Source organism: Trematosphaeria pertusa, assembly GCF_010094035.1.
Source record: "Trematosphaeria pertusa strain CBS 122368 unplaced genomic scaffold BU26scaffold_4, whole genome shotgun sequence".
Lineage (NCBI taxonomy): Eukaryota > Fungi > Ascomycota > Dothideomycetes > Pleosporales > Trematosphaeriaceae > Trematosphaeria > Trematosphaeria pertusa.
In genome coordinates, this window is record NW_022987215.1 from 2,092,097 (window position 1) to 2,114,422 (window position 22,326).

Here is a 22,326-nt window from a genome sequence, read left to right on the forward strand (position 1 = left end):
TACGTCTCTAAAACTACAAACCCTCTACCCTCTCCCATCTGATTGGCTGCCTTGTGTATCGCGTATTGTCTGTCCTTTTACCTGCCGACCACCTTTAGCTCGAGCCATCTAGCCGGAGGATACACCATCGCAGTCCAAGCAAGCGCGACGGGCAGACCTAAATCGGATCCATGTCCCACAAGCGCAGCAATGGGACCAGTGTACCACGTCTGGTACATGCACAGAATAGCACCAGCCCATCCGACCAAGAAAGCAAGGAATGCGGCAAATCCATGAGGCAAAAGATCCTTCCTATTCCAAATCTCCCAGTCGAAGTTGCCATGTCGGAAAAGGAATTCATCCTCGAAGGTCATCGCAATCCATATGATCGTCCAGTACCCGATTAAACTGAGCCAGTTGATGAAGATATCGAACAGGTTGTCTCGTCCGGCAATGGCGATGATAGTAAACACGATACAGACGATGGTGCTCCATACGAAGCGAGGGATTTTCGCAAGAGGGCGGCCGAGCTGCTGGCAGTTCAAGGCTGCCGCATAAGAACCTGGGATATTGTTTGCGGCAATGCAAAGCGCAAGAACGACGCAGCAGAACTTGCCAAATCCATTCAAGGGCGAGAAGGATTCCACCACCAAAGCTCCAATACCCTGTGATTCGAAAGCGGTAGCCCAATTTTGGTTTTTGAGAAGGCCAGATCCCAGCCCTATGCCGAGGAACTCGATGAGCAGTTTGCCGCATATTATCCCTCCAGCCGTCATCGCGAACGTAAGCCAACGACTCGAGCTTGCCGGATAATATGTGATATAGTCGGCCGATGCAGAGGCCCATCCTAGAGGTCCTGATGAAGTCAAGAAGAAATATGAGATGCGGTTGCCGATGAGCACAGCGCCAGAACCGCTGGAAGGAGGTTTGGTGTCAAAGTGTGGACCAGCGACCCCTATCATGACGAAAAGGACCAGGACTGTAGGCGCCCAAACATAGCTGACTATGCGTTAGTGTGTAGCAGCAGTACGCTGGAGGAAGTGCCAACTCACGCTTCAAATTTGTGGAACCACTTGATACCGAACGTGGCGACGGCCCAGGTAATCAGAGCTACGATGACGATACCTACGATGACCGACATACCGCCTCCGTTGACCGCGGAAAGGAGGAGACCGCCGACGAGACAATCGATCAGTCCGTAGCCCAGCTCAATGACCAAGTTTAGGATGACGCAGAGCTTTGAGGGCCACCAACCCATGGTGTACTTCGCGACATTGAGCGTACGGAGACCGGACATCGGGCCAAAGGTTGAGATGTACCCTGTGCAGAGGGAGCCGAAGATGGTACCGAACAGGCAGCAACTGAACGCGTGTTTAGCTCCGTCTCAGATTGAATAACGTAACGGTCCCCGCACGTACACAATAGAGTCTGTAAGACCCAGGCCATAGGCTACAGGACCTAGGACGCCGAGAGTCATCTGGTTCGCAGTGCAATTCATCGAAAACCAGCTGCGAATCCATCAGCGAATTATCCATCACGGAGCGCAGTTCGACTCACATAGTAAACATTTGCACATAATCGTGGGTAGTCATCTTCCTCGCTCTCAACTCTTCCGAGATACGCTCAATACCACGAGCTTCAACGCCGGCCAGCGCATCAAGCTTGTTAGCCCAACGCTGGAGTTTGTTCGTTGGCTCGCTGATCGCGAGTTCTTCCACCGTGCCATTGTGGAGAGTAGAGCTCCCGGCCGACCTTTCAATGTCCGCGAAGGCTTCGGGGGTCTTTTCTGAGTCCATTATGGAGTTGGTCTTCGCGCTTTATCCGTGCCGTCAATGAAGTGTTCAGGAGAGGTCCCAAGGATGGGTAAAATTGTGGTAAAGGACTAAGTTGTGTCGAACCTTTCCTGGATCGTCGAGCGAGGTACAACAGTCCTCCACTCTTGCAGGAATGGCAAGCAAATACTCGCAAGGATTTCGACAACCTTATAGTTTGCGGATTCCCAGCATTTCCGGTCATAACTCTACCACTTCGACTCCCGCTAAATCTATCAAGCCTCTGAGGCCAGACCAGAAATTAGCTCTCGTCCCTATCGCAAAGAGTGGGACGCGAAACTCCGTGCCAAGTTCGCGTGCCCAGCAGCGGTATCTCCTGTGCTGGTATCTCTGCCCTAATCTGGGGTCGCAAGCTTAACCTTGGTGGCTTGCGCCAAGGCGAGATAATGGTGGAGCTTAGCGTTCGACCGTTCCTAGCCCGGTTACGGCTCCATGGAGCCGGATATGCGCGTCGTAAAAACGACAGTACAATAGTCCAATTGGAGGGCGCGGATTGGAAGAGACTTTGGCGTGCACGTGGTATCCCACTTTTGACACCTGCGGAATAGCAGAAGTGGGGGATCGTCCAGACGACAGCGGAATATTGGCGCATCAACACATGCATCCCTGTCCGATGAAATTGGGTGTTGTCGACCTTTGAAACTATGTACGAGAAAGGAGTCGCCAGTGCGGCAGATACGAAGGTCTCAACCTCCTCACCATACGGTTCGTCAGTCACAGTACACTCGCCACCGGAACCTCCGTCTCATTAAAAAGCGCCTGCTTCTTCCCCTCCTGCGGAAACTTCGCAGCAAGCCTGCCCGCCAATTCTCCCAACAAATCGTATTCCATGGCCCATCTCATACGCTCTCGGACAATACTAGGGGAGAACGCGGTAGCCCACTCTTCTTCTGGGATATCCGCGCTCGCCATCTTGCCCGTCTCGTAGCTGGACCTGGTGATACGGTCCGTTCGAGGCTTTCTGAAATCTTGAAAAAACTGAAATGCATCGGCCAAATTGGGCGTTTGCCAGTGCTTGAGTACCTGTGCAAGCGCGAAGCCGGACTCAATCGCTTGGCATGCTCCTTGCCCTATTCATCAAAAGTTAGCCGCGTCATGTCTAAAAATTAGGATTCGGAAGGATTCATTGTGCGGGGAAGTGGAGTCGAGTTCGGAAACCTTACCTTGATGCGGCAGCGTGCTATGCACTGAGTCTCCTATGAGGATTATCCCACTTCCGGCTGCATCGCTTTCTACACTCCACCACTTCTCTGTCGGCTCCCTCACGTACAGCGTCTGCTTCAGGATCTCGCCTGTCTCACCTGCTCCCTTCCTCAGCCCATAGATGATCTCTTGTACCGCGGGACACCAGTCCTTTACCTGCGCCTCCAACGCATCCACGGGTGCCGTCGCGAGCCACGACTCAGACTTCCAGTTCTCGAGTGGCTCAGTCATAAATCCAATGATGCCCACGCGCGCCGACTTACTCTCGTCGTTGCCAATGGGCAGCGTGAGGACGTGTCGCTGGGGACCGCGAAAATTGACTGTTTTTTGGAGAAGAGCTGCCGTTGCGGGTGTCAGATCATCGTATGAGACATACCCGCGGTACACCATTTGCCCGGAGTATATGGGTTTGTCGCTGAAGCCCAAGTGCTCTCGCACTATTGACTTGATGCCGTCGCATCCTACAACAATGTCTGTAGTCTCTTCCGTGCCGTCTATGAAATGGAGGATGTAACAGTTGTTCCCGGCGTCCCTGTCAAGCTTGACTAGCCTCTTCCCCTTTGAGATCTTGGAGTCGGGCACTTTGGAGCGAAGGACGTCGAGCAAGTGCGCGCGGTGGATCTGCCGCGACCGTGGTTCACCAAATTCTTCAATTCGACCGAGGAGCTCACCGGTCCGGTAGTGATGATACTCCATGTAAGAGGGTGGATTGCGTGAGCTCATCCGCCACATCGCATCTTTGAGGCCGAAGGCGTCGAGCACACGGTTCGCATTACGGGTGATGTTCACTCCTGCGCCCTATCTTGCTGTCAAAATCCCGCGAACGCTAGGATGAGGGGATACCTACCACCTCCGTGAACTCTGGCGCGGCCTCGTACAAATGGATGTTGTCCAGTCCAGCATACAGCGCCGAGTTCACGAACGCCATACCACCCAAGCCGCCCCCGATCACTGCGATGCGCTTGTTCGTGAAAGCCATATCGATCGCTTCTCCCAAAGCGAGCCTGTGTCAAGAGGCACAGATCTGTGAAATTTGCTTATGAGAAATATGCGGTTGGTTTTGAGATCGCAAGCAATTTTCGCCTGGTCATCGCGACAGGACCAGAGCAGTCAACCCCGATGCATTCCATTTTCCTTTGGATGCCATTTCCGTCCTGCTCACGCGGCAGAAGGAGTTGTGCGTGCGAGCGGACATGTCCGAGGACCCCTCCTACTCTTATCTTGCATCGGCCCTAAATGCAGGGTCCAGCTTAGTGTCGGCAATGTTCACCCGACGCTATCATGACAAGGGGTACGCCATGCTAGGGCCTACGCAATGCGCTTCCACCAAGCTCTCTTCTCCGAGCGCAAGCAACCAAAGCAACAGTCGCGGCGCAAACTCCCAGCCCGCCTAGTCACAGTATGGCATCGCGAGAAATGATTCAGCCGCTTCTTCCAACTTGTCAAAGATGTAGGAGACTGAGAAGAAAGTGTGACACGCAGTTACCGGATTGCCGGTTGTGTCAGAAGGCCGGCGCTGAGTGCATGCTGTTTGATCATGCACTGCAACAGTCATTACCTAGAGCGTAGGCTGCCACCGTTCTGGATCCTATGTCTTGCTGATCGAAGTCTTGCAGGTACGTACAATCACTAATCACACGAGTGGAACACCTTCAAGCGGTCAAGAACACCATTTCGACCTCGCCTTGTGATCGCCAGGTGCAATTATCACCTAGGAAACAGCCGGCTATTAGCCCCCTAGTATCCAATTTCTCCCAAACGTTCCTCTCAGACGAGCTACACGAAAACCCCGCTTACCATTCCTTTGACAAACACTTTCCTATCGCTTCCGTTCCGAATCGGTCCCGGTTCTTTGGCTCCTCCTCAGTGTTCACACTGAGTGTTGAAGTGCTTCATCATGCATCGACGAAGGGTATTCTCCCCATCGAGTACGAACCGACAACACCAACTCAAGACGGCGTTATCCTTGAAATTCAGCAGCGACTGTCTAACGAGAGCTATGGTCAGCCAGAGGCCGTCCAAGCGCACTGCAAGGTCTTCCTATCATCTTCCAATATTCTCTACGGCATTATAGACGAGAATACCTGTCCGAAAGATATAAGCACTTACCTTACCCTGCGATCCACCGGCTTTCTTCTGCCGACACTTCATGGCCCGGAAGCACACGCCTACTTTCGCATCAGCATGATGTGCGCCATTGCGTGTGCAACTCGGGCGAGGTATCAGCCACAGCTTGCTACGGAAAGCATGGCATACTACCACGACGCTCTTGCATGCGTGGAAGAAGTCACGAGCGAAGTTAGTCCCGCGAGCCTGCAGGCACTGCTATTGTTGACTATATTCTGCTTGTTTAATCCTAGGAAGGGAGACATCTGGAAGTTGCTGGACTACGCATGTCGGTTAACAGTCGAACTTGGTTATCACACCGAAACGGAGGGAGATGGGATCGCGGAGGACGAGCGGCAGAGGAAGTTGAGGAGGTCAACGTTTTGGGGCTGTAAGCTCGCCATATCTTCCATGGTTTGAGTGACTATTGCTAATGGCCTAGGTAGTGTATGCGATCGAACGCATAACAGGCCAGCTCTTCGGCCGCGGCTCCGACCTCCCAGAGTCGATCATCACAACGGAATACCCCTCGATCCTCACCTCAACATCTGACGTTGACCAAGAGACCCTTCAGCCAATTTCTATAGCGCACCACTATCGCCTTGTTTACCTACGCTCCGAACTTTTCAAAGTCCTCTACCTCCCCGCAAATCCACCATCCTACGATTGGCCATGGTACAAAGAACGCTGTGCTACCCTCCGTGACTGGCGGAAAGACCTCGACGTCAGCGAGGATCTCGCGGGCGTAGCGACCATCACTTGCGACGTGGGCTACCATTCCACTATGTGCTTTATCTTCCAGCCAATCATGCTCCGTGCGCTGAAAGCCACTGAAGAAGACGACGGCATCTTCGAGGGCCTTGGTACAACTGCTATACCCCAAGATAATTTCCACTCCGCCATTTCTCTCCTGCAGACCTACGAAAAAGTCGTCCGGGCATCAGAGTCGTCACCGCTCGGTATCTACCCGATGACATTTCTCTCGGCGCACTACATATACCTCGCTGGTCTGACTCTCATGGCGCACGCGCTGCTTGTGCTGGACGGACGGCTGCGCGTGTTGAAAAGAATGGAAGAGCTGGAGTTTGTGGCTGAGACGAGCGAACTGACTTATGGGGCGATTGAGTGGAAGGGCTTGTGGGAGGCGAGTAATAGTTGCCTGGTGTTATTGCAGTGGTGTGCGGAGAGGTGGAAGGGTATGGATGGGATGCGGGATATCTATCAGAGTTTGGCGGGTAGGGTGATGGGAAGGATGGCGGGGAAGGGATTGCTGTAGGTTCAAACAGGTACACAATTTATGCCAACTTGGGGGTTGCCTTGAGCTATCGGGATCCACGGAATAGTCCTCTACAATGTGACGCATGCACTGGTTCATCGACAGCTGAAGCCCTTTCAATATTAGAAGAGAACGCCGTAAATGGGTCCACAATCCGTGCGATACCAAGCTACGCCGCCCGCAGTTAGTCTAGCTTGATGCATGTTCGAATTCCTACGCGATCGGATATGCGAGCCCACCTCCTTTCGGAGGAGACCGCCCTCAACAAGCGGGGCATCCATCTTACCGCACGCTCAAGCGCCCAACTGATGCCCTTTGATCCATATAATCTCCCACCTCTATGATCCGCTTCAGACGAATCTCGCTGCCTCCGCGCCCAGGCCAACTCTAGATCTCCACCTAGCGCTGTCCGGCACCGCCCTCGACTTTGCCCCGACAATGGCAACTCCACAGGTAACGTCCCCCAGCCCAGTTTCCCCCCGTCCAATCCCCACTTTAGCGATGCCAACAAAAGAACAGATGTCGAGCATAAGGCTTACAGCCTCGCTAGGCCACCACCACCAACCCACCCCAGTTCCGCATCCCCATCATCGACTTCTCAAAATACCTGCACGGCACTCCAGAAGAGAAGAAATCATGCATCGCCGCCATCATGGCCGGCTTCACTACCTCAGGATTCCTCTACTTGACGCACAGCGGGCTCTCCCCCGCTGACGCATACTCCTGGTCCGAGAAATACTTCGCGCTGCCGCTGGACGAGAAAATGAAGCATCCGAACACCAACAAAGCGGCGAACCGCGGGTACAGCGGCATGGGCATTGAGAAGACGACGAATGCGGATCTAGAAGACGGCGGCGAGGACGCGGTTGCGAAACTAAGGGCGATGTTGCCGGATTTGAAAGAGAGTCTCGAAATAGGCAGTGATGAGGAAGGGGGCCGGTATCCCGCGAAGCCGTGGAAGAACCACTATCCCGATGATGCGCTGCCGGGGTTTGGCGCTGCGATGCGCGCGTTCTACGAGAAGTGCGATGATCTGCATCATCAGCTTCTTTGCGCGATTGCGGAGGGCTTGGGGCTGGAACGAGAGTGGTTTAAGCAGTATGTTACGGCTGGTGATCATGTGCTGAGGTTGCTGCATTATCCAAGTGTGCCGAAGGCGGTGCTGGAGAAGGAGGGCGCGGTGAGAGCGGGGAGTCATACGGACTATGGGACTGTTACGCTGCTGTTTCAGGATGGGAGTGGGGGGCTGCAGGTCAGGACGCCGGAGGGGGAGTGGGTGCATGTGGAGCCGGTTGAGGGGGCTGTTGTGATTAACGCTGGTATGTGGGTCTTCTCGTGCGAGTAGCTGGTAGGAAGGGTAAGGGCAGTGAGGTGCTGACTAGGAGATGTAGGGGATATGCTGCAGATTTGGACGAATGATGTGATTAAGTCGACGCACCATCGGGTTGTGAGCCCGCCAAATGCGGTGACGACGGAAGACGGAAAGTATTCGGCGAGGTACTCGATTGCAGTAAGTGGTCTCGCCCTAGATAGCAGCGTGGCTGAAGTGCTGATGATGGTGTAGTTCTTTGCACATCCGGATCACGAGCGCATCATTAACGCGATCGAGAACTGCGTTTCCGAGGCGAGGCCGAAGAAGTATGGGCCCATTGTTCCGGGCGAATGGATGGTGAAGAGGTTGACTGCAACGTACTGATCCGTGGTGCGCGCTGTCAACGATCTGGCTATTGGGAACGAAGAGAGGATAAGATTGAATATAAAGAAAATGAAACATCCTTAACTATGCTGTTTGTACGGAATATGGGTATCATCTCTAAACCTGGTACCTTCGTCATGCTTCCTCCTCTATGTTCTACTCTTTAGAATTCTATGGTATGATGGAAGGATCCTGCGGCCAATTCGCTGCAAATGCGGTCCATGGTGTCGCGCGCATCACTGTGTTGCCGTTCCGGTCCGGTACGTACAGTTGCGGCTCGTAGCCCTGAACCGAGGCCCAGGAAAAGAAGAGCCGTCGCCAGTAGCAAGTGACCTGTATTTGGATGAGCCAGGACTCCTGCTGCTAGTAGAAGGATGTTCATCTTACCGCTGCTGGAGTTAGATACCGTCTGGCGAACGTTTCGTAGCTATTTCTAGCAATCTCTTCCGCTTCGTCGTCGTGCTTGAGGTAGTACTCCATCGCCGACTCCAGGTTCCCGAAGTTCTCCGAAGCTTCAATAAAATTGATGTCCTTGCCGGCGAGGCTCATGAGATGCGTATGGAACTCCTGCCACTGGAGCGGGTGCGTGATGAGGGCCGAGCGACAGAGCTGAAGGTACTTTAGGCGGCCGGAGTAGGAAGTGCCCTCCGTTTGGACGGTGAACTTGTACCTATTTTCCGATTAGCATCCGCTGCCCTATTTCATCAGGCGAAGGTCCTACCCGCAGAATTCACGCAAGTTCATCACATCCTTAGTATGCTTATCCTTCGCATCATTGATCACCACCGGCTTAATATCGCTCCAGCTCTTCCCCTGACTGACCCTTACAAGCTCCTTCCTCAACTCTGCCATCTTGATCTTGCCTCTCCAAACAACCCTTGGGTCCTTTTTCGCCCATGGCACTTGCTTCTCGGCGGCCATGATCTCCCTCCTGATGCTATTCCAACTCGGCGCATGAGTATAGTTCCAACTCCAGTATGCATAATTCGGCATCAACCAGATATCGTTATACTCGTGCCCTTCTTTCCTAGTGTATCCAAAGAACGTGCCCTTGCCTTTCGAGCGTCGCGGAAGGTCGTCGAGCGAGAGCGAGAATTCGATGTTTGGTATTGAGGGGTCGGAGGTGGGCGAGGTGCTGAGAGCGCGGTCGATCTGTGCGAGGGTGCCGAGGATGCGTTCGCGTTCGTTGCCGTTGGCTACGTAGCACCGTTCGGGCATGCCGGAGTCGACTACGAAAAGCTGCTTCTCTGTCAGTCCTCGCTGCGGAAGACTTTCGAATAGAGCCGCGCCTTCCATGCCCACTTATGGGTAATGGGCAGAATCTTCAACATACCTCGCCCTCGTAGATCACAACCCGCAGCATGCACCTTCCCTCCGAAATCTCAATATCCTGCGGATGCACTTTCCTACCCTGCCGCCGTTTTATCGACTGGTCCAGGCTGTAGTAAAGTTTTGGGAACGCAATGTCGCACTGCTCATGGCTGAGGGTATGCACATTCGCATGCACGTCCGCGTCAAATTGCCAATTAGCGGACATATACGACTGGAAGCCATATGCTGACTGCTTCCATACCGACCAAAGCTGCGAAGCAAAAAAGAAGGCAGATATGTAAATAGCGAGATGCGTTAACGACAGACGATAGCCCTTGCGAATCATGATGGCATTACGAATTAAAAGAAATGACTGGGATAAAGGGCTGGATGGAAGAATAGAAGCAAACCGTAGTACCGACAAGAGATGTCAAGAGACGGACAAGAGGAGTGGAAGACCCTGGAAGGCCATGGGGGGAAGCTTGCACCTCAAGTAAGCCTTTTCAACACCATGGATTGACGCCATGTAACCTCCCTCTTCAGGAGATCGAGCGACGAGCCTAGCCATTCATGGGTGCGATGGTGCATATCGTGTACTCGGCGCCAAGCTGCCAGCAATCCTTATCGGGGCGAAGCCAGCTGGAAGCGATACAAGAGTGTCGCGGGGCATAGGAAAACGAGGGACGAAATCCAAATGGTGGTGATAGGGGTTCGCGCAGGCGGCAGGTGGCGGCCTAAGCAGCGCAGCGCCGAGCCTCTAACACGCTGACATAACTCGCGTCAAATCGGCTTGTGTGGACTCTGGTTAGCTGGTCCGCTATTGCTTCGAGAGGCTTGTGACCGCGTCGCTTGCTGAAATGAGGACGCCGTCGCTTCGCGCGGAAAGTGGTCTAGAATAATGAAGAGAAGAACTGATAAAAGTCGAAGCAAGATCAAGCAAACCCATGCAGCGTAGAACCCTGAGATGAGTTTGCCGATCGTCTTAGCGCAGGAGCTTGATATGCTTGTTGGCCTGTTTCAGTTGGTGGGATGGCCCGATACGGGAACATGACGACACTCCCGTGCCATCCACGTAAATCGCAATGATGAGGCTTTCTGAAAATTGTTGATACCGATAAAACGGAAAGTATAGTATGTTGCTATCTCGTGGTAGGAAGATGAAGCGACTCGGCTGGATCTTGTTGGAGGCTGTGTGAGAAGGCTGAGTTGCCAAGCTCATCCTCCGCTCTAGCCGCCGGGTCGATATCACTCCAGCCTTGCACTCTTCAACCACATCGTCTAGATCCCGTCACGAATCCCATAGATGATGAGATATGGATCCCCTCACCATTACCAGCACCGTCATTGCCATTTCAGCTCGATGCGTTCGCACCGCTCGCGCACTATATGACCTCCGCGGAAAGTACCGGGATGCTTCCATGACCATCACGGCTATCTACTCTGAATCCACAGTCATCTCAACCTCCCTTGCCCATATCCAAGGCCTCTGTACTAGGAACCCAGATGCGTTGCGATCGACGCTACTAGAGCGCCCCGAGTTGGAAGCCACTTTTGACCAGGCGCTAACGGGCTGCGTTCTGGTCTATTCGGTCCTGGATGACGAGGTCCAGCGACTGTACGTCGCTATTGAAAAAGACGGGTTGGCTGGATCCATGGGGAGGATCAAGCTGATCTGGAAGGAGGATGCGATGCGGGATGTGCTAGTCCAAATACGAGGGCAGCAGGCCGCATTAGGGTTGTTGATCCAAGCGCTTCAGATGTACGTCACAGTCGACGGTCCTTTCTTCCTTCTGGATACTGAAGAGACTCAGGGGTTCTATCCATGATATTCGGATACTGCTAGAGAACAACACCACCGTCTTGCAGAGCGTTGCCCATCAAACCACCAGGTTCCGCCACGCCAACCCCCGCGTCAAAGCCCCCGGCTCCGTTTTTGAGCTCGAGATAGACGATGTTGCGAGTCTGTACTCCGTGGACTCGGTAGCTACTTCCACGAACTTCGCCTTTGATGATCTCGTCGTAAACTCGCAAGCTTATCGAAGAGCCCTCGCGCAATCGAGGGGCAGCGTGAATCTGGCTCCTGTACAAGAACAGTCGGAGAATGGATCAGACGCCGATACAATAGTCGAAACACCGAAACCGGGTACGTATATTAGGGTATATTACCAGCATGTCTGAGTCCTTGATCTGGGGAGCCGATCCCTGGGACCTTTGCGGATAAAGACAACGGGCGCATACTATTCCCTTGATTTCTTTGCTGAAGTCTCAAACATTTGCTAATACGTAACGCTACGTTCGCAGAGCACGGGATGACACACGAGGAAGTACAGCACCTGCTGAATGAACACGAAGTACTGAAACAGAAGTACCAACTGGTCAAGCGATATTTCTTTGAGCAGCAGTCAGAGATGCATCAACTGCAGGCCACTGTGGCGAACCTCCAAAATAAAATCGAAACTCTTGAAAACGAGAAGGAAAAAGAGAAGGAAAGGTCTGCGGTCGAAAGAGATCGCTTACTCGCCGAGAAAGACGAAATCGAGAAATCAAGGGACTTCCTCGAGGAGGAAAATCGGCGACATACCGACTTCTTCCGCCAGAGCGAGGAACGAAGAAAAGTCCTGTTTGCGCGCTATGACCAGGACAACAAGCACAAAGCCGAGAGGCTACAGCAATTGGAAGTGCAGATTGCCAAAGAGAGAGAGAAACGTATGCTTCTGGAATCTGCCAACGCGGATCTGTCCACGAAGTTTGACAAGCGTTGCAACGATGTAGCAGCGCTCGAGGGGAAACTAGGCGCTTCCACACAGCAGCACGTGAAGAGTGAGAGTAAAATTGAAGAACTGACCTCCAATCTCGCGACCAAGGAGGCGGAGCTACAGCGGTACAAAGGGTTTGAGTGTAGGTCACCAACGGAAAGAAGTGCATCGCTCCGCTTATTCAATGTACAGCTATCATCGAGCAACTCAGGCTCCTCTCACCCGGCCTCCCAGCAAGTTCGCCTGCTCCGAATACGCGGCCTTCTAGTGCCAGCCACAATCCATCGGCTCCAGTCTCCCCCGCTCCCAAGTCTACACCGAAGATGCCTTCTCTCATGGACTAGTGCAGAGTCTTTTCTTTAAGATGAAGGGGTCATCCATCTCAGGAAGAAACTGCGGGTCGCTAAGCACATGGGCGAGAAAGCACGACCATTTCAAGTCCAGTCCGCAACGTGCGATGGCTTCATCCTTCCAAGGCTCCCGTGGTCTTCAGCCCGCACGGAACGCAGCGCTATGACGTCTACGATATACTCCTGTTTGATACTTCTTCTCAGGGTCTATTCCCTTCGGATAGAGCGATCTTTTATAAATCGGACTCTGTGGGGCCTCGTTCTAGGGGGCGTCTCTAAAACAGAGGGTTAAGCAGTCGTAATAGATATGTACGCTATCTAACCCTACACCTGTCGCTCGTGGCGCGTCAAAGGCGCCATATTCGTCATCATCACCGCCTGGTGGGTCCAGTCCTGGGCCTGGTACTCGATAACCGGCCTCCTCCTCACCGACATGGCCGCGAACATGGACTTCAAAGCGAAGGCGCAGCGGGGTATCAAGGTATGGCGATCAATCCGGTGCCCTTCATACGTCGTGTATCTCATGATCCTTGCCTCTGGCCTGGTCATTCAGTACCTCTGGGTTGCGTGGCGCCCGGAGTACCACGACGCCGAACTGATCGCGCACGGGGGCTTGTATTACACCGGAGGCCTGAACGAAGATTTCGACGTCAAGCAGCCACAGGCGAGAGATGATAACTACCTCGTGCTGCTGGGATTTTTCTTGTTCATTGAGACGTCGGATGTGCTTCAGTGGGCGTTGGCGAATCCGCTATTTGTCTACTTGGGGAGACGGTCGTTGAGTGAGTCTTCTACTCCCTTTGGTTAGCCAGTTCATGGCTAATGCATCCCTGTAGGCTGGTTCCTCGTCTCCAGTATCATCGTATACACGCTTGGCATCAGGCTCTACTAGATGTTGCCTATTGCGAACGGTGCTGCGTCGGTTGCCGTCTGCTTCTTCGCGTCTGTCGCGGCGACGGCAGTCGGAGCAGAGGGCTTTTATCGCGTCGTGGAAGTACCGTCACACGTGCTGTCGCATATGGCTTTCGACTGGATCAGGGAATGATTTATACTCAGTGTGTAGGAACAAGAAAGTTGCAGACGAGTAATGAGTGGAATCAAGAAGGTAATCATAGGCTGGAAAGCCAGTGGGATTGAGGTACGGAGAGCTCACGGCTTTTGTACATATGACCATGATGTAGATGTAACATTCAATAAGACAATACATTGTTGCGGCAGATCACGAGGCTTGAAGTGCTAGGCGGGCACAATGGTACCCTAGTGTCTCCTCAAACATGCTCGTGCATAATAGGCTCGTCGGCGCTTCCCGCACTCCAACAACGCGTCGATAAGAAAGCTGGAAAGGTTGTTTCGAGAAAACCAAGATGTGTCTAGTCCACTCTTTAAAATGGGTACCGGATGCCTTCACGACTATGGGTATTATTATGGGTTCCAAGACTTGAAAGGGAGTGCTCGTGCGCGGTTGTGGGTCATACCGGACAGTGCCCAACCACTCCCCTTTCCGCCTTTCCCCACTCCCACCAGCATAGCCCTATGAGTTAGGATGGGGGATCACTATATCGTCCTTGCTGTCCCGCATGTTCAACCTTACCTCAGAAGATTCGCACGTAAGTAGAAACACTGAATCATCGCCATTACCACAATCCACGATCCGCGCATCGACGAAGAGTACTTCGAGCATGAGTATTTTGACCATGCGTACTCATAGTTTGGTATCAAGCCGAGTATCTCAGAATAGCATGGGGACAGTGCGCGATGGACTCCCCGTACCAGAAGGAGTCTGGGCCTAATCTTAGCATCGTCAAACAGCCAATAACCCCATGACTCGAAAAGCCAGTATGAAAATGCCTTCGAATACCCCCGTTTCTGCACCATACCCTGCCCCATACACTGAACTTTTTACTATATCTCAACAAACCAGTCTTTGCGATCTGATAACAACATCAGGGCCTAAAACAAATACCCCGCCCAATCGCCTATCGCTATGTCGAGCCGTCACGACCCAAGCGATCAACATGTGCCAGCGCATCACTCGAAAGCATGCTTGCGGATCTCGCGGAAAATTCTAATAGAGCACTAAGCGCAAATTGAAGATTGACGGAGCCAAATGTGAGAAGAAATGCCCTGAGGCGTGTTAGATGAAAGGTAGTTCCAAAGTAACTGACAATTGATGTCCGGACTGTTTGGGCAAGGAGAAGAACGAGTACAGAATCGCCTACACTAGCAAGTACGAGGGCTGAAGGTCGGGAGGGAGAAGAGAGAAGTACTGCGTGGGGGTGGGCTTCCACTTACAGCCTATCAGCCTGTGTGTATTTGTACGTCAATCTTTCATTAGGCTAGGTAGACGGAAGAGTTAGGCGTTACAATTAGTGGCAGCACGTAGTGCTAGGTAGATACTGTCGAGCGTCTACTTTCTTTGCACTTTCCTTTCGTGCCTATAAACCGCGAACTAGTATCCGCAATGGATTTACTCCTTCCCCTTATATACCTTCTTCTCTACCTTGGCGGGATGTTCCATAACGTTCCATCCAAAACGCTGTTAAGGCCTCCCATGACCATGCCAGGAAAAAACCAAGGCGCAGAAGAAGGCGCAGAGTAAGCCGTTCTGAGTGGCTAGCGAGGCAGCGCTGTTGTTACAGCGACGTGATTGGCCGCTTCCTTGGGTAAGACGCGGAATTCCACCATCCACCCTGCGGAACCGTAAGACGTCAAACAGGAAGTCATGTTGCGAGGGGCAGGTTAGACGTGCATAAGAACAACGCCGCACGCTCCATAATTCCTGGAACCTCTTCTCACCTTCTCGCAAACGTTACACCAGGGCAAAGAAACCTCACAATGGCACCCCAGAAAGAAGTCGTTCTCAAATTCACCTCAAAGCGATTCCGAAAAGAAGGCGTCTCCGAAGAGCAGCTCCACGAGTTCGCGACACAGCAACATGCTCCAAGGGCCGCTGCGATCCAGGCCCGCCACGCGCCTTTGAAAGTCGCCCAGGTAAGAACGCTCCGGGGACCCAACTGCGCAAAGCACCCTGCTTACCGCCAACTAGTACCATACGCCGAAAGCGTGCCGCGACATGCTGGAGGGCAAGCTACCTCCCGGATGGTCCATCGCCGAGCACGACATCACAATCGAGTTCTGGGTCCGCAGCGAGGCGCAGATGATGGAAATCCTCCACGATCCTGATTTCCAGGCTCTTCTCGCTGAGGAGGGGGACATGGTCGATGCGGAGAGAGCCGAGCTGACTGTTGGGTGGGAGGAGGTCTATGTTGAGGACGGGAAGGTGGTCAATGTGGCTGATGGGAAGAGCGAGTATCCGCCTTTCACGAAGAGCGTCGAACTCGCCGTCGCAGCGGGCAAGAAAGACACCTGAAGCAGCGGTAGGGATCGATCTTGTTGTGAGTCATTCACAAAAGCTGGGCTTGGATCCGCTTCTATCATCTTCGTGTTCTGTAACGGATTCCCGAATGCACAAACTTCGATATCCACGATTTAGAATGGTGTCGCATGAAATCACTATCCGTGGAGCTGAGCTTGCACGAGAAAGACGGTGCCTTGAGAGGGGCTGTGTTTAGCGCTGACTAAGATTCGCCTTGGCAACTCCCCACGTACACAACTGGTTGGGATGCACAACTCCTAGGCAACACGAATTCCCGTCCTCTTACTGCCCTCTCATCGCGATAGCACCCCGCAAAACAATGCTCCACCGAGCTCTGATCCCCTGCGATGCGGCTTCTAGATGTGCGCGCTCTCCAGTTAAAGGAGTTCGTGGATAATACCCCGCCCTACGCCATCCTATCCCACACATGGGAAGAGGAAGAGGTCCTATTCGCCGACCTGTTTGACCTAGAAAGCGCGAAGAAGAAGAAAGGATTTGAGAAGGTCAGCAAAGCCTGTGAGCAGGCCAGACGCGATGGCTTTGACTGGATCTGGATCGACACTCTCTGCATCGACAAGAGCAGCAGCGCCGAGCTCTCGGAGGCCATTAATTCCATGTTCGCTTGGTATAAGCGTGCCGCGCAATGCTATGCTTACCTCTTCGATGTGTCAGGCTTGCATGATTTCAAAGGCAGCAAGTGGTTCACTCGGGCCTGGACGTTGCAGGAGCTCTTGGCGCCCAGCAGCATTGGCCAGGGGGAAATAGCGGGCATGGAGTTCTTCTCCTCCAAATGGAAGAGTCTCGGTACGAAGGCGACCCTCAGTAGACGGATATCAGCCGTTACCGGCATAGCGGAGGCCTATCTAAGGGGCCAAAGCCTGGATACAGCAAGCATCAGCATGCGTATGTCCTGGGCCGCCGAAAGACGAGCAACCAGGGCCGAGGATATCGCGTATAGCTTACTCGGCATCTTCGACGTGAACATGCCATTGCTGTACGGCGAGGGCAAAGTGAAAGCGTTCCGGCGACTGCAGGAAGAAATCATGAAGATCTCCGAAGACGAGACGCTCTTCGCCTGGGAGAGCATGGAAATCGCCGCCGACGACACCTCTGGCGATGCCCTGGCCAGCGATCCGAAAGATTTCCTCGAAGCCAGAAACCTGGTCCCGTTTGCTTCTGACGACCCCGTCGCACCATACGCACTGACGCACCGCGGCCTTAGGATCTGGCTCCAGGTCTACGAATACAACGAAGAGATTCGGCCTCTGCGATCCCCGATCATGATCCGGACTCCTCTCAAGCTGGAAGCAGCTGTTCTGCGATGCCACGTTGCTCATGACTTCAAACACGTCGTCGTCATCCCTCTGCGTCACTTAACGGCAAACCTATACATCCGCGACACGACTACCAACGTCGGTCTTCTCCCCACAAGGTCCTTGTCAGTATACAGCCCCTCGCTTCAGATGAGGGAGATCTACATTAGAAACAGCCGCATCCCGTCCATCTCGAACAGCGTCCACCGACGCTGGGGCTTCCTCCTCCGGAGTATTCCCCCAGGCCTCAAAGTAACAAACGCCTTCCCAAAGGAATGGTGGAACGCCGCCGATCGAATCCTGCAGGGCGATAGAGACGCCCGGGGCCTCCGTTCGTGGCACGCAAGTTTAGAGCTCAGCTCGCACGACTCCTCGCCGGCCCTGCCTTCCCGCTACAGCATCTTCCTGAGCTTGGGATTGCGGCAGGAAAGCGACTACCACGAGCCGAAGCCCTGGTGTCACCTCGACGATCACGTATGGCACGCCTACGGTACTTTTGAAGCGTACCACAAGAGCGCTTCTTCGAAACCGTGGCGGAATGCGGTGGAAGAGTTCCATGGCTTCGAGGGCGCTATATACCATGAGAGCTTGAATGTTGCGGTGTTCAAGGAAAGGGTCTTTGGCCAGCGCATGTTTGTCGTGGAAATCGAATACTCGGAGAAGGGCGGCAACCTCGGGGTACCAACTCGGGGGAAAGGAGGCGAAGAAAACAGCAACGGAGCCCTTCCCTAAGTCACCAGTCGCTTTGATCGGAGAGACGACTATTCCAGGACCTCGTTGGTGCTGCCGCTCCTAGAAAATGGGGCCAAACTGTGGAGAGAAGCGTAGTTTCCCACCTCATCTGGCTTCCTGGAGGTTTTCAGGTACTCATGCAAGTCAGATTAGGCCACGCAAACAGGACTTGAAGCGTTCCCGCATGTCGCACTCTTTTCAATACAGCGGCCGATAAAGATTTTCGGCAACGGAAACATCGCTTCTCGCAACATACAGCGACTCGCTGCACTACAAGGCTGAATGGGCGGCACGCACCAAGACGAGCTCAGCGCCCCTGCAGGTGGGCCAAGGAACTCCGGCGCCTACAAAAAGGCCTCCCAATACACATACTCTCAAACATATCTACTTCAGACTCTCGCTCCATTTTGTCCTCTCGACTTCGCACCCGAGATGACTGGCATCCCGTCAACCCTCGACCTGGACAACACCACGATTCATCGTCAGATCAATAGCTTCTTGCCAGATCCCATCGGCATCGGAAATGTCAGTGGCTTCTTCGGTCCAGGAGCATAGCCAGCCTCGTTTTTCTTCTGTGTGCATCGTAGTACACATTCCCCGCTCGCCGCAGAAGCGGCTTCGACTTTCAATGAATACTTGGCTATACCTCTATGGGCTGAACTGTGCAGCAACGGAGCCCCTTCAACATCTTCGCACCATGGCTGCCATACGGGGTATTGGGGACGAGGCCTGGACTAAAGAAGCCGCATCCGCTGGAGTTAGCTTCACCGTCGCATGTGGGGGTTCGAACACATGCGTTCATCCAGTTCACGGTCCTTTGCGAGTTATTGGCGAATGAGAACGAGAGGGGTAGGTTGGTTAATCTGATGATGGCTTTCTCCATGCTCTCGCACGTTGGGACACGATGTGTTGAGTGGACCGCCTCATGGGCAGCAATTAGTTGCGGTGGCTTAGATATTTGGCGCGAAAGATGCAAGTGCTAGGTCGCGAAGGTGATTTGAGAAACAAACTTTTTAGACTTAAAATGAAGCCCTCGAGATAAGGCCGGAAAAGGTGGACGAGCCAATGGCTAGTCAGCATAACTATGAGTCCCCTTCTACATCCGCTCGAGCATTTACATAGCTCTACTCATATTCCTTGCTTAGTCCATGGGCGCCGAAGCGATAAGAATCCCTTGCAATCACCACATAGGGAAAAGAAATAGTCTCATCTCTTCGCCTTCTTGGTTCCCAAGTCCTGGTCATAGGAATTCAGCAGTGCCCAACATGGCTCCTTCAGCGCCTGATCAATCGTTATACGCGTAGTCTGAGCCCCGATTTTAGGAGACGAGAGGGAGAATGATAGCATCTTCGCGAGAAGCTTGCCGATAGGGTCTACCGTTATTAGTATTACGTGACTGGCTTGACGAGAAATTGGGCTATACCTTTTTGCAACCTTGCAATACCATGTTCATACTTAGACAGCCAATTTGTCCGCAGACTCTCAGATGCCATAGGCCTCCATGCATTGGCTGAGAAATTCCACGGGTGCTCCCCGTATCGTAGTTCATACCCGGTAACAGCCACGGCCCAGACATCGCTGGTATATGATTGGTACTCGAGCTCTCTTTCTGGCGCGAGGTAGGGCACGGTACCACCGCGGCCCGGCGTGGGAGGTAGCCGGGGGTTTGGGCCAAAAGATTGGAGATTGGTGGCGTTGTCGAGGTCTAGGAGGACAACACGGACAGCTTGGAGGCCTTCTAGGCTTGAGGGGAGTATGTGTGGCAGTTCGATGCCGATGTTTCCGGGCTTGATATCGCCGTGCATCCATCCTACCTGGTGCAAGAACTGGAGCCCTAGCATGGCCTCATGAAGGACCCATAGAGCTAGGCGAGATTTGAGTGGATTTCCGTGGTCCATCTCGATAATATGATCTACAGTGAACGGTAGAAATGGGTCCAGCAAAAGGTACACGTCTTCGGTGGTGTTTTGTTGGTAGTCTTCGTTCCCGAATTGGTACATAACGTCACGAAGTTGGAGGATTCTTGACTCATTGTGCTGACGAGCTAGCGTCGTGATTGCTTTGAGCGTTTGGATCTCGCGGGATATCCGTTTTGCCGTATCACGGCATCGTCGTTGTCTCGTTTTCAAAGCCGCGGTATGACTCTGGTCGTTAACCGCTTGCACGACGTTCCCAGATGCCCCACGACCTAATCACAGAGTAAGAAACCGCAAGTAAGGAATGAAGAGGAGAATTTACTGACCAACTGGCATCCGGAGCGTCCAACCCATAATAGTTGTCGATTGTATGGAGGGTGTTTGAGTAAGGGATTCCCACTTCGCAGCTATCCACGGTTCAGAATCGGCAAATTTCATGACCGCCCCATTGCGCTCTTCGTAATAAGGGTCGGTATAGCTGTACGGGGTATACTCGAAGCGGTATTTGAGGGTGCCGAGATGGACTATGGCTTGGTTGCCATTAACAAAGGTGCTGGACTGAGGCACATCGACACCGTTAACGCTTATTTCCAGGCCGTTGTGCGGCCTCTGGATCTTCAAGCACCCGGTATAGGTGCAGAAGCTGAAAATTGCGTGTAAACGTCTAATAGAGGAACGCTTAACCGTTAAAGGAAATTGAAGTACAGCAATGCCCTTGTGCAACCTTCCGGCATGCCAGCGATTCATCGGCTCTGGCATATCCTTGATGGTAAAATAGAAGCAGCCAGACCATACCATGCCCCGCTGTTGCCATTCTGGCTGCTGTTCGGTCTCGGTGTCCGGTTCTGTAGCAGTCTCGTCGTCTTCACCGGCAGGGCGTTCGCTGTCTCGGCGCAGCATCGCAACGTCATGATTGTATTTTTTTTCTTCGTCGACGTAGAGGAAGGACGAAAAGGACGACGGCACGCTGGGTGACTGATCCATCTTCACGAAATCCACGACGTGGCTGAATGCATCCTGAGCCTCAGCATTGGCTGGGGTTAGGGTTGCGAAGGCCCGCAGACCATGACAATCGATTGCCATGTGTGCTTCATGCAGTAGAAAGGGTGGGTGGAGCAACGTGGGGGTGCAGAGCAACGTGGGGGTGCAGAGGTGGTTGTAGGCGGGCCGGCAGCCTAGGGTCACGTGTGGCTGTGTCGCTCGGCACGTAAGAGGGCTTGGCAGTTCTCGGCGTTCCTGACCAACATCACCACTCCAGGGCTCCTTCGCAACACCTGTACTGTAACGCCATTCGCGCCCACGACCGCCTCGCCGCCATGGAAGACAGCACCGCTGATGCAGCCGATGCGGGCGATCAAGCACCAGAGTTCTCGTCACCGCTTTCGTCGTCCATTCTGCATCCCTCCGACATCTCCCCTCCGCGCCCTATGTGCTGGCTCCGCCAACGAGCCGTGCTGGAAGAATATCTCAATGGCGTATGCGCACCTCCTGTCCCGTTTCTTTTTGTGCGTTGATGCTAATTGCACCGACGGCTGCAGGAGCCCTTCCCCGACGTCGTAAGCACATTCGGAGCGCACCTGGTTACCCGGCCGAGCAGCCCAGAAGGCGGATCCGCTACGCCCGTAGATGCCAACAGCTTGCGTCTATTGCTTGAATCCGCCCTCACTTGCCACGAAATCCGCATTAAAAAATACGGACGCGACATCGCGGACAACTGGCGATATTCATACACACCGGTTGAAGCCCGCCAACGGTATTATGAAGCCCACCTCAAGGCTATAGCGGAGATCGACAAATTGATTCAGGAGGAGCAGGAAGAAGTGGAGGAGGAGGAACGTCGCAGAGCTCTAGAGGCGCATGAAAAGGTTGCTCGGGAGGAGGTTGTCGACAACACAGCAACGAGCATGCTGCACTCTCTGCCCACCCCAAAGGACGACGCGGATACCGTCTGTGAAGACAAGCATCCACAACAACTACCGCAGGCCACTGAAGCGCTAGATCAGACGCCAACCGCTACTGTCGCCAGCCCTCTGTCTCCGCAGAGCCAACCGAGCAAGCGACGAAGGTTGACACCCGAAGATGAGGACACAAGGAATTGCACTAAGTGCCAGCACCTTCCGCCAGAAATGGCAGCAGAGAATGCGTTGGAGAGCGAGGGGATGCTTGAAAAGGCCGATAACTCTACCGAGAAGAACGAGGCTTGTAGGAAATACAAGAAGCGGAGGATTGCAGAAAACATCGGTGTCTGCTAGATATTCCTCAGGACAATATATACATATAATTATAATACGCGCCATGGCCAAGCGACTTAAACGACGACAAGACGCTACGTTAGCGGCCACGAAGCGCCACCCAGACGTACTCCTCAGACACAAACACAAACACAAACACCATAATCCACCAGCCTAAGCTTTCCTTCCCCCTACCCTCCCCGTAGAACCCGTCCCCGCGCATTAAGCACCCCCGGAACCACCCCACCG

The 22,326-nt window shown here is 53.4% G+C and overlaps 11 protein-coding genes across 11 annotated transcripts; 7 read left to right on the forward strand and 4 right to left on the reverse strand.

Annotated features, from left to right (window-relative positions):
• Positions 1-77: 77 nt before the first annotated feature.
• BU26DRAFT_562176 (uncharacterized protein) lies at positions 78-1,775 on the reverse strand (the record flags this gene model as incomplete). The annotated part of the gene is made up of 4 exons (XM_033832999.1): positions 78-978; positions 1,032-1,340; positions 1,398-1,487; positions 1,537-1,775. 4 exons carry the CDS (start codon positions 1,773-1,775, stop codon positions 78-80), a joined length of 1,539 nt encoding a protein of 512 aa, XP_033687439.1.
• Positions 1,776-2,525: 750 nt separating this feature from the next.
• BU26DRAFT_422704 (putative monooxygenase) lies at positions 2,526-3,993 on the reverse strand (the record flags this gene model as incomplete). Its single annotated transcript, XM_033823474.1, has 3 exons — positions 2,526-2,881; positions 2,975-3,812; positions 3,862-3,993. The coding sequence occupies 3 exons, from the start codon at positions 3,991-3,993 to the stop codon at positions 2,526-2,528; spliced, it is 1,326 nt and encodes a 441-aa protein (XP_033687440.1).
• A 422-nt stretch (positions 3,994-4,415) lies between these two features.
• On the forward strand, positions 4,416-6,396 carry BU26DRAFT_420955 (uncharacterized protein; the record flags this gene model as incomplete). Its single annotated transcript, XM_033823385.1, has 3 exons — positions 4,416-4,579; positions 4,631-5,511; positions 5,567-6,396. The coding sequence occupies 3 exons, from the start codon at positions 4,416-4,418 to the stop codon at positions 6,394-6,396; spliced, it is 1,875 nt and encodes a 624-aa protein (XP_033687441.1).
• Positions 6,397-6,776: 380 nt separating this feature from the next.
• BU26DRAFT_590891 (oxidoreductase-like protein) lies at positions 6,777-8,320 on the forward strand. The gene is made up of 4 exons (XM_033834780.1): positions 6,777-6,849; positions 6,947-7,715; positions 7,788-7,906; positions 7,961-8,320. Exons 1-4 carry the CDS (start codon positions 6,835-6,837, stop codon positions 8,090-8,092), a joined length of 1,035 nt encoding a protein of 344 aa, XP_033687442.1. The 5' UTR covers positions 6,777-6,834; the 3' UTR covers positions 8,093-8,320.
• On the reverse strand, positions 8,146-10,093 carry BU26DRAFT_480091 (uncharacterized protein). Its single transcript, XM_033825691.1, has 4 exons — positions 9,426-10,093; positions 8,814-9,331; positions 8,480-8,762; positions 8,146-8,425 (listed from the first exon to the last, which is right to left on the reverse strand). The coding sequence occupies exons 1-4, from the start codon at positions 9,747-9,749 to the stop codon at positions 8,264-8,266; spliced, it is 1,287 nt and encodes a 428-aa protein (XP_033687443.1). The 5' UTR covers positions 9,750-10,093; the 3' UTR covers positions 8,146-8,263.
• A 623-nt stretch (positions 10,094-10,716) lies between these two features.
• Positions 10,717-12,503, forward strand: BU26DRAFT_502909 (uncharacterized protein; the record flags this gene model as incomplete). The annotated part of the gene is made up of 4 exons (XM_033826670.1): positions 10,717-11,162; positions 11,215-11,546; positions 11,705-12,301; positions 12,352-12,503. 4 exons carry the CDS (start codon positions 10,717-10,719, stop codon positions 12,501-12,503), a joined length of 1,527 nt encoding a protein of 508 aa, XP_033687444.1.
• Positions 12,504-12,831: 328 nt separating this feature from the next.
• BU26DRAFT_590897 (uncharacterized protein) lies at positions 12,832-13,710 on the forward strand (the record flags this gene model as incomplete). Its single annotated transcript, XM_033834781.1, has 2 exons — positions 12,832-13,291; positions 13,346-13,710. Coding segments are annotated over 2 exons (516 nt in total), but the record flags the coding sequence as incomplete, so codon positions are not given.
• A 1,634-nt stretch (positions 13,711-15,344) lies between these two features.
• BU26DRAFT_602822 (uncharacterized protein) lies at positions 15,345-16,039 on the forward strand (the record flags this gene model as incomplete). The annotated part of the gene is made up of 2 exons (XM_033835383.1): positions 15,345-15,500; positions 15,556-16,039. The coding sequence occupies 2 exons, from the start codon at positions 15,345-15,347 to the stop codon at positions 15,877-15,879; spliced, it is 480 nt and encodes a 159-aa protein (XP_033687446.1). The 3' UTR covers positions 15,880-16,039.
• Positions 16,040-16,232: 193 nt separating this feature from the next.
• On the forward strand, positions 16,233-16,901 carry BU26DRAFT_392465 (HET-domain-containing protein; the record flags this gene model as incomplete). Its single annotated transcript, XM_033822713.1, has 1 exon — positions 16,233-16,901. A coding segment is annotated over one exon (669 nt), but the record flags the coding sequence as incomplete, so codon positions are not given.
• A 2,069-nt stretch (positions 16,902-18,970) lies between these two features.
• On the reverse strand, positions 18,971-20,952 carry BU26DRAFT_517066 (kinase-like protein). The gene is made up of 3 exons (XM_033828478.1): positions 20,173-20,952; positions 19,354-20,118; positions 18,971-19,303 (listed from the first exon to the last, which is right to left on the reverse strand). Exons 1-3 carry the CDS (start codon positions 20,927-20,929, stop codon positions 19,137-19,139), a joined length of 1,689 nt encoding a protein of 562 aa, XP_033687448.1. The 5' UTR covers positions 20,930-20,952; the 3' UTR covers positions 18,971-19,136.
• Positions 20,953-21,162: 210 nt separating this feature from the next.
• Positions 21,163-22,098, forward strand: BU26DRAFT_562184 (uncharacterized protein; the record flags this gene model as incomplete). The annotated part of the gene is made up of 2 exons (XM_033833000.1): positions 21,163-21,321; positions 21,385-22,098. The coding sequence occupies 2 exons, from the start codon at positions 21,163-21,165 to the stop codon at positions 22,096-22,098; spliced, it is 873 nt and encodes a 290-aa protein (XP_033687449.1).
• Positions 22,099-22,326: the final 228 nt, after the last annotated feature.

What these genes read in the sequence shown, in the direction of transcription:
- BU26DRAFT_590891 (XM_033834780.1), top strand. An exon ending in GGCTGTTGTGATTAACGCTG is followed by an intron (nt 7,716 to 7,787) that starts GTATGTGGGTCT and finishes TAGGAGATGTAG; the next exon opens with GGGATATGCTGCAGATTTGG. An exon ending in CGGCGAGGTACTCGATTGCA is followed by an intron (nt 7,907 to 7,960) that starts GTAAGTGGTCTC and finishes ATGATGGTGTAG; the next exon opens with TTCTTTGCACATCCGGATCA.
- BU26DRAFT_480091 (XM_033825691.1), bottom strand. Translation starts at nt 9,749, where the DNA reads ATGATTCGCAAGGGCTATCGTCTGTCGTTAACGCATCTCGCTATTTAC. An exon ending in TTGTGATCTACGAGGGCGAG is followed by an intron (nt 9,332 to 9,425) that starts GTATGTTGAAGA and finishes ACAGAGAAGCAG; the next exon opens with CTTTTCGTAGTCGACTCCGG. An exon ending in AACTTGCGTGAATTCTGCGG is followed by an intron (nt 8,763 to 8,813) that starts GTAGGACCTTCG and finishes ATCGGAAAATAG; the next exon opens with GTACAAGTTCACCGTCCAAA.
- BU26DRAFT_517066 (XM_033828478.1), bottom strand. Translation starts at nt 20,929, where the DNA reads ATGGCAATCGATTGTCATGGTCTGCGGGCCTTCGCAACCCTAACCCCA. An exon ending in GACGCTCCGGATGCCAGTTG is followed by an intron (nt 20,119 to 20,172) that starts GTCAGTAAATTC and finishes CTCTGTGATTAG; the next exon opens with GTCGTGGGGCATCTGGGAAC. An exon ending in TATTGCAAGGTTGCAAAAAG is followed by an intron (nt 19,304 to 19,353) that starts GTATAGCCCAAT and finishes TAATAACGGTAG; the next exon opens with ACCCTATCGGCAAGCTTCTC.